The sequence below is a fragment of the Petaurus breviceps genome, unplaced genomic scaffold (assembly GCF_028583685.1).
Source record: "Petaurus breviceps papuanus isolate PSGF00001 unplaced genomic scaffold, PetGlider_PUasm1.0 207, whole genome shotgun sequence".
Lineage (NCBI taxonomy): Eukaryota > Metazoa > Chordata > Mammalia > Diprotodontia > Petauridae > Petaurus > Petaurus breviceps.
Genome location: NW_027185850.1, coordinates 28722695 through 28739257, shown reverse-complemented (window position 1 = coordinate 28739257; position 16563 = coordinate 28722695). Strand labels below are relative to the sequence as shown.

At 51.5% G+C, this 16563-nt stretch overlaps 1 protein-coding gene across 4 annotated transcripts in view; it reads right to left on the bottom strand.

The window, feature by feature from the left end:
- The window catches only part of LOC138165010 (MAP kinase-interacting serine/threonine-protein kinase 1), a 43175-nt gene that overhangs the window by 2432 nt on the left and 24180 nt on the right, over window positions 1-16563 (bottom strand). For 3 of the 4 annotated variants that reach the window (XR_011169247.1, XM_069093065.1, XM_069093066.1), the window contains exons 7-12: window positions 15125-15229; window positions 11012-11067; window positions 5048-5143; window positions 1617-1811; window positions 699-863; window positions 143-186 (exon numbers count right to left, since the gene is read on the bottom strand). Coding sequence is in view for 3 of the 4 variants with exons in the window: in XM_069093065.1 (XP_068949166.1) it covers window positions 143-186; window positions 699-863; window positions 1617-1811; window positions 5048-5143; window positions 11012-11067; window positions 15125-15229 (661 nt within the window). In the remaining variant the exon portion in view is untranslated. The remainder of the gene's footprint in view (window positions 1-142; window positions 187-698; window positions 864-1616; window positions 1812-5047; window positions 5144-11011; window positions 11068-15124; window positions 15230-16563) is intronic. The other variant, XM_069093067.1, reaches the window with a different exon arrangement.

Sequence of the window (16563 nt, the reverse complement as noted above, 5' to 3'; positions counted from 1 at the left end):
GATCAAGAAGCATTTAGGAAGCCCTACTACGCGCCAGGCACAGATGAGGAACAGAGGAGAGCTCATATTGGAGGCCCTGCCCTCCCTGACTCCCAGGGCTTCGCGGAGGGCGACCAAGCTTGGACGTCCCGGGCCTCCTTACCTCTGGAGCACCTGCGGTGTGGGCAGTCCCCTCTCTGGAGCCTGCTGAAAGAGGAAGGACAGGGAGCTGTAGGGCACAGGGAGCCCCCCCAAGACTGGCTGGCACTGCCGTGCCCATGGGCCCAGCCCAGGGGTGGCCTCAGCCAGGTCCCTGCTCTTGCTTTTGTCTCTGAGAGCCTCAGTTTCCTCATCTGTGCAATGGGCGTGACAGCTCTGGGGGAAGCCCCTTCCTGGGGAGAGGCGTTCTGCAAACTGAAGCTCCGTTTACTTTGGAGTCGCTATAGCAGACCCCTGCACAGAGGAGGGAACTGAGGCCCAGAGGTGTTGGCTCGTTCAAGGACGCTGCAAGATCAGAAACCAGAGAATTGCAGGACTGAGGGCGAGAAAGGGCCTCAGTGACTGTCAAGTCCATTGTTCTCTTTCCATGGTTGGAGAAACTAAGCCCCACGGGCAAAGGAAGCTTCTCAAAGCCACACAGCTGGAAAGAGGGAAAGGTGGGACTCGAACCCAGGCTCAGCCATGGGGGGGAAGCCCCCACCCTCCCTCCGGGCACTCACCCCTTGCACCCAGGGGTGCTGCAGGACCTGCGCGGCACTGAGCCTCTGCTTGGCATCGCGCACGAGGAGCCTGGAGATGAGGTCTTTGGCCTCCGGGGATATGTGCGCCCAGTCTTTCTCGGGAAACTCATATTTTCCCTCCTGGATGCTCTGGAACAGCCTGTCCTGGGGAAAGGAGGGTCAGTCACCTTCCCGCTGGGACCTTCCGGCCCGTAGGGCCTGCTCACCTTCCCGGGGCCAGCCTGCACTGACCCGTCACTTCTCTGGGCCTTAGTTTACCCAGGTGCAAAATGGGGTCCCTGCACTGCTCTGAGGAGCCCTGAGCAAAGCCTCCATAACATGGCTTCTGCACCCGCTGAAACACCAGATACAGCTGTCATCAGAGGCACCGAGGAGAGCAGGGCAGGGCACAAGATGTGGGATCAGGAAGACCAGAGTCAAATTCAACCCAGACACTCACTGTATGACCCTGGCCAAGTCACTTAATCTCTTTGCTGGCCTCAACTTCTTCATCTGCAAAATGGGGATCACAACAGCACCTACCTCCCGGGGGAGTGGAGAGGATCAAGGTGGTAATGTGCACCTGCCTGAGGGCAGGTGAGAAATGTCAGCTCTCACCACGCCCCCCTCAGCTGGGAGCCCCTGAGGGCAAGATCCCCAGTGCAAGCACAAGGCCTGGCATACAGCAGGAGCTTAACCAGTGCTGGCCGAGGGCTCGGCTTGTTTTTTTTTTCTACTTCTATTTCATACCACTCGGCCACGGTCCTAATTCCTCGCTGATGCCTCTTCCGTGGCATGTGAGGCTCATGTGAGGCTCGTGCTGAGCACGGGGAGGCTCATTAGCAGGTGATGGCTGCCCTGGCCTAGGCCTGCAGCCTCCCCCTTCTGCAGGGTGTTCGGTGGCCCCAGCTGCCTCACCTGGCAGACACGGCAGACCTCTCCCCGGTCCCAGCCACAGTCGGTGCCACAGTGACCCACGAAGGGGGGGTAGCCGCTGAGCATGATGTAGAGAACCACCCCGAGGCTCCAGAGGTCGCAGCGCTTGTCGTAAAAAGTGGCTTCTTCAGTGAACACCTCGACCACCTCAGGCGCCATGTACTCGGCCGAGCCACACTAGAGGAGAGGAGCAGGGAGATGCAGGGAGAACCGCAGGCACCATTAAGCCCCTACTGCACACAGGACCCAGAGAGAACACGCCTGATGTCCTCAGAGTGCGCTGCGTGCACTGAATCCCCCCTCCAAGGCGCCCGCTGAGTCCTCTCCTCTGCTGACCACTGCCCAGCCACGGGGATTCCCCAAAGGAATTGAGGCCAAGCTAGGAGAACCAGGCTGAGGGAGCCTCCCCAGCCTCTTGGAGGACGAGCCGAGCGCCTCTACCAGCACTGATGCCGGGAAGGTTTTCTTTGCGCTGTCCTCACTGCCCCTGGTCTGTGCCTCTGGGGCCAACAGAACCAATCTGATCCCTCGCCTTCACAGCCCAGCCCTTAGCTCTTTTTCAGCCAATCTTTCTGTGCCCTTTACCCTCGGGACCGGAGGTTCCCCACCCGTCCATGATCTTTCTTTTAAAAAGCATTTTATGGATGCCTTTCCTTGCAGCACCTACATTTCTCAATATACTACTTTTCCCTTTCCCTCTCAGAAAGCAACACTGCTCAACAAAGGATAAAAGAGTTCTCAATAGTGGAACCGAACTAATAACTGATTAAGTCTAATATTGTACATGGCATAGTCTCTCCCTGTGATCAAGCAGGATTGGTACCAGGGGTAAAGTTGGCTTATATTAGGAAAAACACCTACATTCATGATATTAAAACCCAAATCATCCCAGGTCACATGACTCTCAATGGGTTCCAGCAAGGTCTCCTGGCCATTTCTAAATGCTGCTGTCTGCACTCCTCCTGGGCCCTGGCCTTGGGACTCTGGTCTGTTTTGTCTGGAATCAGTCTCATGTCACACAGACACAGCCTCCCCTCCCCGACTTAATACACTGCAAATTCCTGGAAGGGACCATGCCACCGCTTGCTTGAGTCTGTATCCCCAGCATACGACACAGGGCCTGGTACACAGTAAGTGCTTAATAACTGCTTTCTCATTCACTTGAAGTCTCTGAAAAAGCACAATACTAATTTACGCTAAATCCCCTACAAGACAGTGGAATCAAAGGACCTTTGAAAAATATGATGAAAAGGGCCTAACATTTTATACAATGAGGAAACATCAGGAACATTCCCCCAAAATAAGACAGTAAAACAAGGATGCCCCCTTCCCCTCTACTGTCTGACACAGCAGCAGAAATTCCAGCAACAGTCACTAGACTAGAGAAGGAAACAGAGGCAGGAAGGCGGGCAAAGAAGGGATGATGAAACTACGCGGCAAAGAAACAGAGGCAAGGGATGGCTTCAGTAAAGCAGCAGGACCCAAGATGAAACCACAAAGGCCAACAGCATTTCACTGCAGAAATAACAAAACCCAAGAGCAAACAAGACAAGGGGGAGTTCCATGCAAACCAATTACAAAATGCCTATGCTAAACACCTGTATTGACATGACTATGGAACACTCCTGAAAAGGATGGAAGGGTGGGAGGAAGAGGGAAGGAAGGGAGGGAGGAAGAGAGGGAAAGAAGAGAGGAAGGGAGGGGGAAGGAGGAAGCGAGAGAGGGAAGGAAAGGAGGGAGAGAGGAAAAGAGGGAAGGAAGGGAGGGAGGAAGAGAGGGAAAGAAGGGAGGAAGGGAGGGGGAAGGAGGGAGAGAGAGAGGGAAGGAAAGGAGGAAGAGAAGGGAGGGAGGGAGAGAGGGAAAGGAGGGAGGAAGGGAGAGGGAAGGAGGAGGAGAGGGAAGGGAAGGAGAGAGGGAAGGGAGGGAGAGAGGAAAAGAGGGAAAGAAGGAAGGAAGGGAGGGGGAAGGAGGAAGAGTGAGAGAGGGAAGAGAGGGAGAGAGGAAGAGAGGGAAGGGAGGGATAGAGGGAGGGAAGAAGAGAAGGAAGGGAGGGAGGGAGAGAGGGAAAGAAGGGAGGAAGGGAGGGGGAAAGAGGAAGAGAGAGAGGGAGGGAGAGAGGAAGAGAGGGAAGGGAGGGAGAGAGGGAGGGAGGGAGAGAGGAAGGAAAGAAAAGAAAGAATCAGCGTGATATGTAGCACTCCTGACTGGACCAGGTCAATATGATGAGGACATAGAGCCTGTTTATTTCCAGATTTCATGCTGCAACAACCAGTCTACCAAGGAGACACTTTGTAGAGTCAGACAAATAAGGAAGGTTATTTGGAAGAGCAAAAGATTTCGAATCTCAAGGGAAATCATGAAACCCAGTGGGAATGGCGGGAATGGGGCATGCAGAGACTTCAGGTGCTACCAGAAAGCAGCCAACCCCAAACAATGTGATCCTGGTTAAGAGCCCAAAGAGGCGGCTCGTGGGCCTTCTCAGATGATCAGACTCAGAAACCACTGAGCTCCACAGCCTGAGAACATGTGACCCAAGCTGACAAGTTATTTGGGGGAAGATCCCCACGTCTCCCTGAGGTCAGTCAGCCAACAAGCACTCATTAGGCACTGACTATATGCCAGGCAAGCTGGGTTAAGTGCTCTGGATTCTGAAAAAGGCCAGAACAGCCGCTGGCCTCTAGGAGCACTGCTTTCAAGTGGACGATGTGTAAACACAAGCCATGAGCTGCTCCTGGGAGAGGCCTCGAGATGCTGCCCTTGCACAAACCAAAGGTTCTGTGTTAGTGGTGCACCCTTGTATTTGGACCACATCCAGACTAAAGCAAGGCTTGGGGCCCCAAGAGCTCCAGGTCTCTACTGGAGTGGGAGGCAGCCATCAATGACGGTTGGTTTGTTTGGTTTTTCAACGATCCCATCTATGGCCTAAGTACTTAGTTACTCTATTTCTTAGGGTCTGAAGCTGGAAAGAACCTCAGAAACCCCCAGTTGAAGCTCCTTGGCCCCATTTCCAAGGCAGGCCCCCAATCAGTGTCTCTCCCCCGGCTCCCCTTGGAATCGGGGCTGGCGTGGAGGCAGGAGATGGCTACAGCTGGTGGCCCAAGCTAAGGGCTGTGGTCGGGCCCCCACTGAAGAGGGGGTGCCCAGCCTCTGGAAGCCCCTCAAGCCAGGGGCTGCCTTCCTTTTTGCCTGCTGTTGCATCCCCAGCCCTTAGCACAGAGCCTGGCATGCTTTATTTCATAGGTACTGAGGAGGCCCAGAAGGCTAGCCTCATTAGAACAGGACTCCCCCCAAAAGAACTGGACCCAGGGGGGAGGAGGGAATGAGAATCAGGATGGGCAATCCCTCTGCTCCTCACCCCTTCCTCTGTCACCTCAGCAACTTGCCTGGAGCGTGCTCCAGACCAGAACACTTACCGGCGTGGTCAGCTCTGGCGTGGTGATGGGGGTACAAGAACTATTCAGCTTCACACCACTGCCCAGGTCAAAGTCACAGATCTTCACTGGGGATACCTGCAATGGACCGAGAACGCAAGGTCACAGGGGTGTGGATCTCCTGACACAGGCCGGGTGACTTGCGTCTAGGTTACAGCAAACACTGACTCAGTGTGGCTCAACCAGAGGTGGAGACAGCAGTCTGGTGCTCTGCACGATGCCTGCCCTCACAAAGCTTATGGCCTAGTCATGGCCACCATGGGCCAGCCCCGACCCATGTTGTTACAAGACCATTAAGACATTCTAACCAGACTAGACTCAGTCACCTCAGCCCCAGGTCCGTCCTCAGAGGAGTCTTGCTGACCACACCCAGGAGGTGCTGGCTTCCCCCATGCCCCCAGCCCATCATCTCCCAGTGGGGAGGCTCTGGTCCCTTCCTATAGAAACTAACAGTTCCCAGGAGTTGCAGAACCACAAAAGGTTAGTGCTAGGAGGTAAGGGAAGGGCTTGCTGTGATCGATGCTGTCTGATGCTGGCTTCCTCCATGCCCCTAAACTCAGAACCATCACCTTTCCACAGGAAAAAAAAAAAAAAACAACCATCCTCACTAGTTACTAAGGCCAATTCCACCTCACCCTTCATCCCATCCCCTATCTTGTCCAGGGCCAGGATCCAGAAGTCACTGCCTCTTTCTTACAAACCTTTGATCCCTTCACTCATCTGTCCACAAACACTGACAGGTTTGCTCAATCCTAAAAAGCCTTCCCTAGACCACCCCAATCATCCACCTCTGGTTCTCTTTCTCTCCTCCCTCTTGCTGCCAAACTCCTGAGAAAAGTGGCCTAGACGAGACACCTCCACCCCTGGGCTGTGCCTTCACCCCCTTGCCATCAGACTTTCCTGGACATATTCCTATGGCGGCTTCCTCAGCAGACCATTTCTTTCTAGTCCTCACTCCCTACAAACTCTCTTGCAGGTATGGGCATTACTCATTCCCTTTGCATCATAACAAAGATTCACAGTGAGAGATGGAAGGGACCGTCCAGTCTAACCCACACACTAACTGAATTTCCTCCCCTCAAACACAATGGACCAACAGTTCTCCGGCCTCTGCTGACTGCTCCAAGAAAGGGGGCGCCCAGTCCGCAGTGGGTGGGACACCAGATGTAAAACTATAGTGACTCTAACCCAAGAGGACAAACAGGATTCATAACATGCCATGGCTCTGGAAAGGTCAACCTCATTTAAAGGGGATAAAAGAGTCAGATTAAGAAAATAGACTTATGTGGGGAAAGTCAGAAACCTGAGAGGGCAAAGCCCAGAGAAGTGAGAGGCAGAAGATCGATGGGAAGAAAACCAGAAGTGATACTTTTGTGGGGGCAGGTCACTGGCTCTGTCCACGAGGCAGGATGCAGGCCTGACAGGAGGTGGGGTAGTCTGGCCTTCTGTCAGGCCCTCTCTTTGCACAAGGCACAATAGCTTATAATGTCTTGCCTTTCCTTAATTTCATCTTTCAAAAATTGGGGCGGGGGGGACTGCTCTTTGGATCTGAGCCTGGCCAACAAGGAGGAAGCAGCTTCTGCAGGGGAAAGGATGGGACGTCTCAGGAGGGAAGTGGCCATGCCCTAGGAGAGGAAATCCAGGCAAAGTCTGACCCAGACCTTCCCTACATCTTGGGAAAACAGATTTTTTTCCAAAGGTTCAGAGAAAGGAGAGAAAGGATCCCACAACCAAAAATAAAAATCAAGAACACAATTCTGATGACACAAAGAGTAATAATTTTGAGAAGGAAGATGGGGACCTGTCTAAAGAGAAGGATGTGGATGTGCACTGACCTTACCCACTGAGTGTAAAAAGCCACATCCTGGGGAAGAGCATATGAGTCAGAGTCAAAAAGCAGGACCAGCATGGTAGGGGAAATGTGCTGGGTCTGGAGGTGAAGGGCCTGGTTCAAGTCCTGGCTTGGCTATTTCTAGCCTGTGTGACCTTAGACAAGTCACTCCTCTCTGGCCTTGGAGGGTCCTCCCAGGTCTGGGTCTTTGCCATACATACAATGCGCTGAATGTAAAGGAAGAAAACTAAAAGACATCAGAATTCAGACCCAATGCAATACGACTGCTGCGGATTTCAGAAAACACACATTCTTCTTCCTTCCGTTAAGAAACGACAGACTCTAAATGTGAAATGCCTCTGAAATGTTGGTCCCATGTTGGTCGATCTGTTTTTTAGGGAAGGCAGGACGGAAGGTCGACTAGGAAGTCATCCCCGTCAAAATACACCAAACAAAGCCTTACACAGCCAGCAAGAGCTAACGCAGGCCATGGAGGTTAAAGACAGCAGGGGGCCGCAAGCCCCGCTGAAAAGGCTGGAGGGCATCAGGGCGCTGGGAGGCAGGCAGGAGGCCTTGGCTCTAAGCCTGCCTCAGACACTCTCAGCTCTGTGATCCTAGGCAAGGCACTCGACCTCATAAAATGGCGCCAGAAATTCTCCAAATGCCTTGGAAAGCACATGGAAGGCCTGGAGGTGCTACCATGTTTCCCCGATAATAAGACCTATCCCGAAAATAAGCCCTCCCCTTACTGTGTAAGATTCCTCTAAAATAAGCCCTCCCCCAAAAATAAGCCCTATTGAGATTGCTACTGTAGTGAAGGTGATCCCCTGCACTACACGCTACATTACGGGTTCCCCCCCCCAGGTGAAACGCACACCACGCTCCGAGCTGCATCCAATCAGAGCTGCAGCAGTGAGCGCGTCATCCTGTTCTTCCCCAGTGATTTGCTTGCTGGCGCCATTGAGAGCAGTGCCGCGGAGGAGAGCTGAGGCAGGACAACATAAGTCCTCCCCTGAAAATAAGCCCTCTGGTGGTTTCCTTTCCAAAAAAATTAATAAGACAGTGTCTTATTATCGGGGAAACACGGTATCTAAGTGGGAACCCCATGACTACCGTTGCTCCATTGGAGACAAGAGAAGGATCAAGGAGAGCTCAGACCACTGCTCAAGGAGCAGCTGGCATGAGCACTGCACTCTAGCCTGGAGCCCTCGAGCCGATACTCTCACTTCATGGAGGAGCTGAGGCCTGCGGAGGGGGCAGACCCAAGAAAGAATGGACAGAAGGCAGAACTACTCAACTCTCATTCTACGTCTCTTTTCTCTGCCAAAAAGAACAATCTTTTTTTTTTTTTTTTTAGATTTAGGCCTAGTAGGGACTTTATTTATTTTGGAGGCAACTGGGGTTAAGTGACCTGCTCAGGGTCATACAGCTAGTGTCTGAGGCCAGATCTGAACTCAGAGCAGAAAGATCAAAACAAAAATGGTGAATGGGGAACATGAAATCCAAGATAAGTAAAGATAATGAGAGAGCACCTAGCTGCCCTTGAAGCTTTCAAGTTACGATGACCAGATAACTACATTAGAGGGCGCTGAGAGAGCTAGTGGATGGCAGAGGTGAGCCACTGCCAATGATCTCTGAAAGTTGTTGTGCAACAGACAAGTGATCAAAGACATGAACAATTCTCAAAACAGCAAACTATTAACAAGAATATGCAAGAGCGCCCCCAAATCACTAATAAGAGAAAGGCAAAGCAAAACAATTCTGAAGTTTCACTTCACTCACTCCCTGTACACTGGCAAAGGTGGCAAAAGATGGGAAGTCTGGGGGGCTGTGGGAAGACAGGTACACAGGTGCATTGTTGGTGGAGCTGTGAATCAATGCCACCATCTTGGGAAGCAATCTGGGATCATACAAAGAAAGTGACTAAAACACCCAGAGATTTCATTCCTGGGCATATATCCCAAGGAGGGCATTGATATAAGAAGAAATGCACCCAAATAGTTAAAAGCAGCACCTTTTGTGGGAGCAAAGCGCTAGAAACAGAGCAGATACTCATCTGTCAGGGAACAGAAAGGTAATGGAATCTGCCTCTTACTGTGCTGGGAGAGAAAACAAATGGAAGGGTCAGAGAAGCCTGCAAAAAGGGACACAGTCTGATGCAAACGGGAGGCATAGATGAAACAGCAACAGGAAGATGGAGTGAAACGACAAAAATCAGAAAAGATCCCCTCCCCCGCCCTTAAACGAGGGCCGAGGGGGGGACTGCTCTGATTTCAGACTTCCTGGATGTACTGATTGATTTTGCTGATTCTTTTCTTCTCTTCCTCTTTCTCTGAAAAAATATTTGTTAGGAGGAACGGATCTCTGGGAGGGGGGAAGAGGATAGATATTGGGAAAAATTCTGGTGATATAAAAAATAAGATATCAATAAATCATCATTTTTTGTTTTTTGCAGGGCAATTGGGGTTAAGTGACTTGCCCAAGGTCACATGGCTAGTTTTTGTGTTAAGTGTCTGAGGCTGGATCCGAACCCAAGTCCTTCTGACTCCAGGGCCGGTGCTCTATTCACTGCACCACCTAGCCACCCCAATAAATCATCATTTTTTTTTTAAAGCAATTGGGGTTAAGTAACTTGCTCAAGGTTACACAGCCAGTTATTTCTAGGTGTGGTGCTGAGTGTCTGAGCCTGGCATGCGATCTCCAGGTCATCCCAACACTGGAGCCGGTGCTCTTACTCACTGAGCCACCTGGCCGCCCCTTAAATGATCATTTTTTAAAAAGAGATCACTACAGGCTAGAACAGGAGTGGGAAACCTGCAACCTTGAGGCTACATGTGGCCCTCTAGGTCCTCAAGTGCAGCCTTCTGACTGAATGCAAGACTGGGGCCTTGATCCGGATACCGACTCTCCCAGTTATCCCTTCAGTCCAGAGCAGGCTGCCTAGGAGGTGGTGAACACCCCACCACCAGTCATCAAGCACGTGATGCTGGACAGGATTCATCAGACTGACAAAGGCTGGATCAGACCTTGGACCCCCGGCCCCGTTCGCCAGTTCTCCACCTCTGACTTTTAGCTCCTAAATTATAAGCATACACTATGGGGAGGGAGGGGGAGAAATTCTGGAAGTCATGGGATTGTGGAACTGAATGTTGTAAACTAAAAATAAATAAATTTAATTTTTTTAAAGTTAGTTAAAAGAATCCACTAGGAATCGTGTCTTTCTCCCTTCTATTTATCACATTATCATTTTCCATCCATGGAAGACAGTGTTCCTCTTTGATTTCCCCCTTATCCTACTTTTTTTTTCCAATTTTTTAACATTTTTGTTTAAAGTTTTGAGTTCCAAATTTCATCCCTCTTTCCCTCAGTCCTCTACCCCCTCCTTGAGATGATAAGCAATCTGGTATAGGTTATAAATATTCAATCACGTAAAACATTCCCACATTAGTCACTTTGTGCAAAAAGACTCGAATAAGAGGAAAAAAGATGTAAGAAGGTGAAAAAAAATTACAGGCATGAACTGAAAGCTTTGGAACTAGGACGTAAGTAGAAGAAACATGCACCGATTCGTCCTTCTTTGCTGCTATAATTAGGCAGCACTTTCGGGTTTGCAAGCACTTCATTTACAACCCTAGGAAGGAGATAGATAATACAGTCGTTATCACCCCCATATCATAGATGAATAAACGGGCTGAGTGCTCGCCACCTGTCACCTAGCTAGTGCCAGAAATGGGTCTGGAATGGGGGTCTGGTGGTGCAGGGGCAGGACTTTTTCTACTATTCCAGGATACGCCCCCTGGTCTATGCTTCATGCCAAACTCAGGCTTTCTTTCCAGGAATCTGCAAAGGGTTTCAAAGTTGGCTACCTCAGAAAGAATTTATTTTGTGTAGATCAGACGTATTTTAAAAACTCAACAAGCTACCAAGCTCGCCTCACCAGTGTTGAGAATGAGCAAAAGAGCCAGAAGGACACACACATTCAGGAACACAGAGATGAACTCTCTGGGGTCCAGCCCCAAGGTCCATGAGCAAACTTGCTTGCAGGTGGCACCTTCCCTGAGGCTCAAGGCCAACGGCAGGCTCCCCCCATCCCAGTGTCAGAGGCCCCAAAGTACCTCTGAGGGAGATTCACACAGTATGTTCTCTGGCTTCAGATCTCTGTGAGCTATGCCTGAAATGAGGGGATGGAAAGAAATGGTTAAAACACATACAATTATTAGACATTCCACACACAATTAATTTTTTTCAAATGCTGCTGCTCACAGATTAATTCCCAATTATGGTACATTAAAAAATTAACGAGCTGCAGGAGACAGAAGTAAGCAGGGCCACAGGGAGGGCCCTGCTGACTCGGGAGCCTGCAGAAGCCAGGCCGAGACAGTCAGCCGACTTCAAGCCATCCGCCTCCTAGCGCTGCCGCGAGGGAGGACAAACCGAGGGCAGTAAGAACTCCACAGCCCCAAGCGCTCCACACAGCAGTGCAGTAATAATTAGGTCCTCATTTAGGAGTGTCTCGAGGGGACCTGCATTGCTCTCCCTCATTTCTTCTCACGTGGCCACAACAAAAGCTTTCCGCCACACAGGATGCCCTGGATTTCCAGGGGACCAAGTGTTAACAAGTCTCCTGACACTTGCCTCATTCGCCTCCCCTCCTCTGGCTACCGAACAAATGGGCTGTTTGGGGGTTAGGACATTGGAGGGATGGGGGGAGACAGAAGGAAAGTCCCCTTGCTGTTCTCGGAGAGGACTTTGAGGGCTCAGAACCATGACCCTTTCTTTCCCGTGGGAGCCTTCCGGTGTGTGACCTAGAAGCTGGCCACAGGACATTATTAAGCATGGTCCTTGGTGGCCAGAGGAACCCCAGGAAACTGGAGGCGCTGACTCCAGCTCAGACCACAATGCTTCATTCTCCCCTCCAGCTCAGGGTAGAGAGAGCAGGTGAGCTCTACATCCCCACACAAGAGCCAAATAGAATCCCAGAGCTGGCTTGGCAGGGGTCTCAGCGGCCACCCAGTCTACAGCAGAGAAGGTGGGCCTGAGATCCAGGGACAGCCCGTTTGCCCTTCCTGTCATGGAAGGCAACAGGAAATACTGGATTCCCTTTCCAGAAGTTCCTGCAGGCTTGGCTCTGGGCACCACAACTTTTCAGAAGCCTGTGTCTTCCAAGAAGTGACCCCCAGCACACCTGTTTGTGCCCCTCGGCAGGAAGCTCGGCAGAGCCGAACCACTTCATCCAAGCCTCCTAATTGAATGAAAACCCACAGCAACCAAGTTCCAATTTGCCCAAATGGAGCCGGGCAAGCAGTGGCAGCTCTTTCCCATTACGGCTAATGTTTCCAAAGGTGGTCGGGGTGCCCCTCGCCTCCAACTTCCCAAGGCCAGGCGACAGGCCAGGGACCTGCAGCCCGGAAGCGTCGAGAACCGCCAGATACCAGCCGCCTTCCCCCGATTTCCCAGAGGTTCCGCTACAGTGTGGCCGGTATTTGAAAAGTACAGACCTTGTTTCTAGGCTGACCATTGAGGCCCCATCCATCTTTGCAGAGTAAAGTTATTTATCAAGCTACGAGGTTCAGTCGCAATCGTTTTTCAGCCACTTTGAGGATCACGTGACAGAGCGGGCCGGCAGTGGGGGAACAAGCACTCCTGACACCCCCGCAGCACACACCTGGAAGCCACCGGAGCCCAACCCCTCCTCGGGGGATCTCAAGGAGGCAGCAGGTGGGGAGATGTTGTAAATCTTAGTCAGGCACGTGTTACCTGCACATATCCCAGCCTTCAGATGAGGAACCTCGCCATTCATCACACCTGCCACGCTCAGACACCCCACGCTCTCTGGAATTCTCCTCCCAGGTGCAAACCCTACCCCAAACACCACACTGTCCAAGGGAGGGCTGAGGGCCAGCAATGGGAGAACATGGACAACCATGAGGAGGAGGGAAAGGAAAGCAGGGTCTGGGTGCATGTGTGGGCACATGTGTGACATGTCACACAGCAGGCTATCGCAGGGAGTGTGGGTGTGTGTGCACATGTGTGTAACGTGTCACAAGGCAGACCACTGTGAGTGTGGCTGTGTGTGCACATGTGTGTAACGAGTCACACAGACCGCTGCAGGGAGTGTGGTTGTGTGTGCACATGTGTGTAATGTGTCACACAGACCACTGCAGGGAGTGTGCTGTAGGTGCACATGTGTGTAATGTGTCACACAGACCGCTGCAGGAAGAGTGGTTGTGTGTGTAACATGTCACACAGCCTGCTGCAGGGGAGCATCTTAGCCTGGCTAAGACCCGGACCCCACACTCCAGTCTTTGCTAGGACAGCAGGGTCCATACCTCTCTCAGACACCTGTACGACAGGCATTTTTATAGTTACCATTATTAGAGGTATTTCTTTCCCTATAATTCCAAGGAGTGAAGGGTACAGTGGATAGAGTGCTGGGCCTGGAGTCAGGAAGACCTGAGTTCAAATCTCACCTCAGACACTTCCTAGCTGTGTGACCTTGGACAAGTCACTTAGCTTCTGTGAGCCTCTACCTCACAGAGTTATCATAAAGACAAGAGGAGATAATCTTTGTAAAGCTCTTAGGAGGGGGCCCAGCACACAGCAGGTACTTAATAAATGCTTGTTTCTTTCCCCTACTTGATTACAAGGGTCCATGAGGGCAGCACCACGACCTGGAACCTGGCCAAGGCGGCCGCCCTCCCTTGCCGAGAGCCCAAAGCTGATGGAACTCAACAACCTTAACTTCTCCCTGTTAATGTATCGAAGAAAAGCCCCCTGGCTGGACTGCGCCCCGCCAAAGAGTGTGACATGCAAACAGGCGTCTGGAAGCGGCAACACAGTCCCCCAAGGCCTCTGTCCGGGTCTCACACAATTAGATTCAGGAAGAGGCGGAGAACAGCAGCGCATGGACTTGTAAGGCTTCGCTCCTGCTGCTGTGGCAGACCAGGCTCAGCCACCTGCCCGGCCAGGGCTCACGAGTATACACGCTCCAGCCCCGACATTTCCAAAAAGACCGACTGCGTGCTTGTACGCACACATGTACATGTACATGTACACAGCACACATGCATGTGTGCACACACACTCAGGAGTGAACTCTCTTGACACAAAGCTTTGTCTGGACTTCACTCCCCATGATGTGTGTAGGTGCGTTGCCCCCCATGTTCATACACACCTATACTGTGCATTCTCCCTCCTGCACAGCAGCCTGCTCTGTCAGTCTCTATCTTGCCCAGAGGACACGCTCTCACAGAAGGCAGTGCGATGGGAGGGGGGGAGGGGGAGGGGCAGGATGCCTTGGACTAAGATCTGACCCCAGCTCTGCTGCCTGGGTGACCCTGGCCAAGTCAATGAACTCTTTTGGACCTCAGTATCTTCGCCAATGATGATGCTCACACACCTCCCACCTGGCCACAGGCAAAGCCCTTTGCTGACCCAAAAGTTTACAAAGGGAATGGAAACCATTTTAAAAATAAAAATCTACTGAATGAAAAGTAAAAATCTACTGAAAGAAAACATCTACCCACACACATAAATGAGAAGTCTGCTACTGATCCAAGCCAAGGATATATCTGCAAGCAGGATGCAAGAAATCATTAGATTCTAGACATGCAAAGGACCAGCTCACAGATTTTTCACTTGGCACCCTCTTTAGAATGAATACACACACACACACACACACACACACACACACACACACACGCCTCTACACAGATACCCACAGGCTTGTACACGCCTCCCATTTACAAGGGCTCCAGCACATACACACCCTCAGGCCCTGGGTGGGACTGCTGCACAGAGCACCTGCCCAAGGGCCCAGAGCCCCACCTGTGCTAACTCTCCTGGTTCCGTCATTTTTTAGGAATAAACAAGTGATAGCTCCAACTACTGAGAATAAGCAGGGAGGTGGAGAGGGGCCTACCTGAGAGACCTCAGTGACAGGAAGGGGCACAGGCTGCTCGCTGGGTCATGGAGTAGGAATGAGCCATCCCATCTTATGACCACCAACATAAGTGCCCTCCATTTCATTAGCAGATAGAAAGCATGGCTTAAACAGAGTTCCAGTTGAAAACGAGAAAGAAAAGACTCTGGGCCCCCTTTAAGTTCTAGAACATCCATCAAACCCCAAAAGATTTGCCAAGTAGTCAGACCAAGCCAGGCCAACCCTCTGCAGAGCCTCAGGTGAGGGGAGCCTCCAGGGAAGGGCACCCAGAGGTCTGGCTCACTCACCTTTCGTATGCAAGAAGTCCAGGGCAGTGGAGACATCTCGGACCACCCGGCTAGCTTCCCGCTCATTGAAATGCTTTCGTTTTTGGATGTGGGTCAAAATAGAGCCTTTGGTGAAAGAGAAGAAGGAATTTGTCAGGCACCAGCTAGTCAATTCAGTGATCAAACACTGCAGCCTACTAGGGATTTAGGAGAGCTCTAGGATGATGTGTTTGAGGTGCGAGTGGTGACACCAAACTGTCCCCAGTGTTTGGTTTGGCTCAAGAATGAGGCAGGACCTGCTTTAACAATAACAGCATAGTGTTTCTAGAATGCTTTGAGGTTTGCTAAGTGCTTTACAAATATTATTTCTTTTTACCCTCACAACAACTCTGGGAGCCAAGTGCTATTACTTCCTCCATTTTACAGATAGGGAAACTGAGGCAGACAGACATTAGGTGACATGCCCAGGGTGATACAGCTAGTGACAGACAAGATCAGAACCTAGGTGTTCTGCATTCCAAGCCCTGAGCCACCCAACTGCCTCTGGCTCCTGGGCTGGCACTACCTGCAACCTGGGAGCCCCTCTGGCAGGGGTGAGGGGCCCTCTCTGCAGGGACTGACCTCCTAGCCACAGAAGACTCCCCTCTGGAAGCACCATAACACCTGACTAGAGATACAAATGGGCATTGCTTTAATTATTTTCCCTGCTGAGGATTCCCCTCCAAAGGGAAAGTTTGCGTTCTCTGAGTCATGTCTCTCACTAATAGAGGCAGGCTGCCCTGGGCCCCCACACTCTGGGCACATGGCCAGGCTTCAGGGCCCTCTGTCCACTGGCAGCAGTTCAGCCTGGAGTTCCTGCACAGTCTCTGCCTGAGGCCTACTGGTTCCCTCAAAAACACACAATCCTAGCATCAGTTGGAAGCGGAAAGACCTTTGAAAGATCTCCCACAAGGGCAGGCAATTCTCCCTCTGGACAGACAGCTGTTATTACTGGCACATTGAGCTGAGACCTTCACGACTCTACAGACAGCTCTCTTGTTCCCCCAATAACCCATGGCCTCCAGGGCTCTCCTTGTCCAGGCTGCCTTCCCCTGGATCCGTTGGGATCAAACTTCCCTGGTGCTGGCCTCACTAATCACCCTCCACTTATCAGCTATCTAGAAATGCCACATGGGCCACTAAAAAGCCCAGCTCTACCTCCAAATAGGGGGCACTGGCATGCGCATGCACGCATGCACACATGCACACACACACACACACACACACACACACACACACACACACACACTCTCTCAAATTCCTGCCTATCTGCTTCCTGGAGGGAGAAGGGGGAGTGGCCACCTCTGCCCAAATGGATCAACAAAACCGGGTGAAACAAACATCTGGGAAGAGTCCTGGGTCTACATGGGGTGGTGGAGCTGCTTTGTGTTCTATTCCATGTCTGTCTTCTGTCTCCCTTT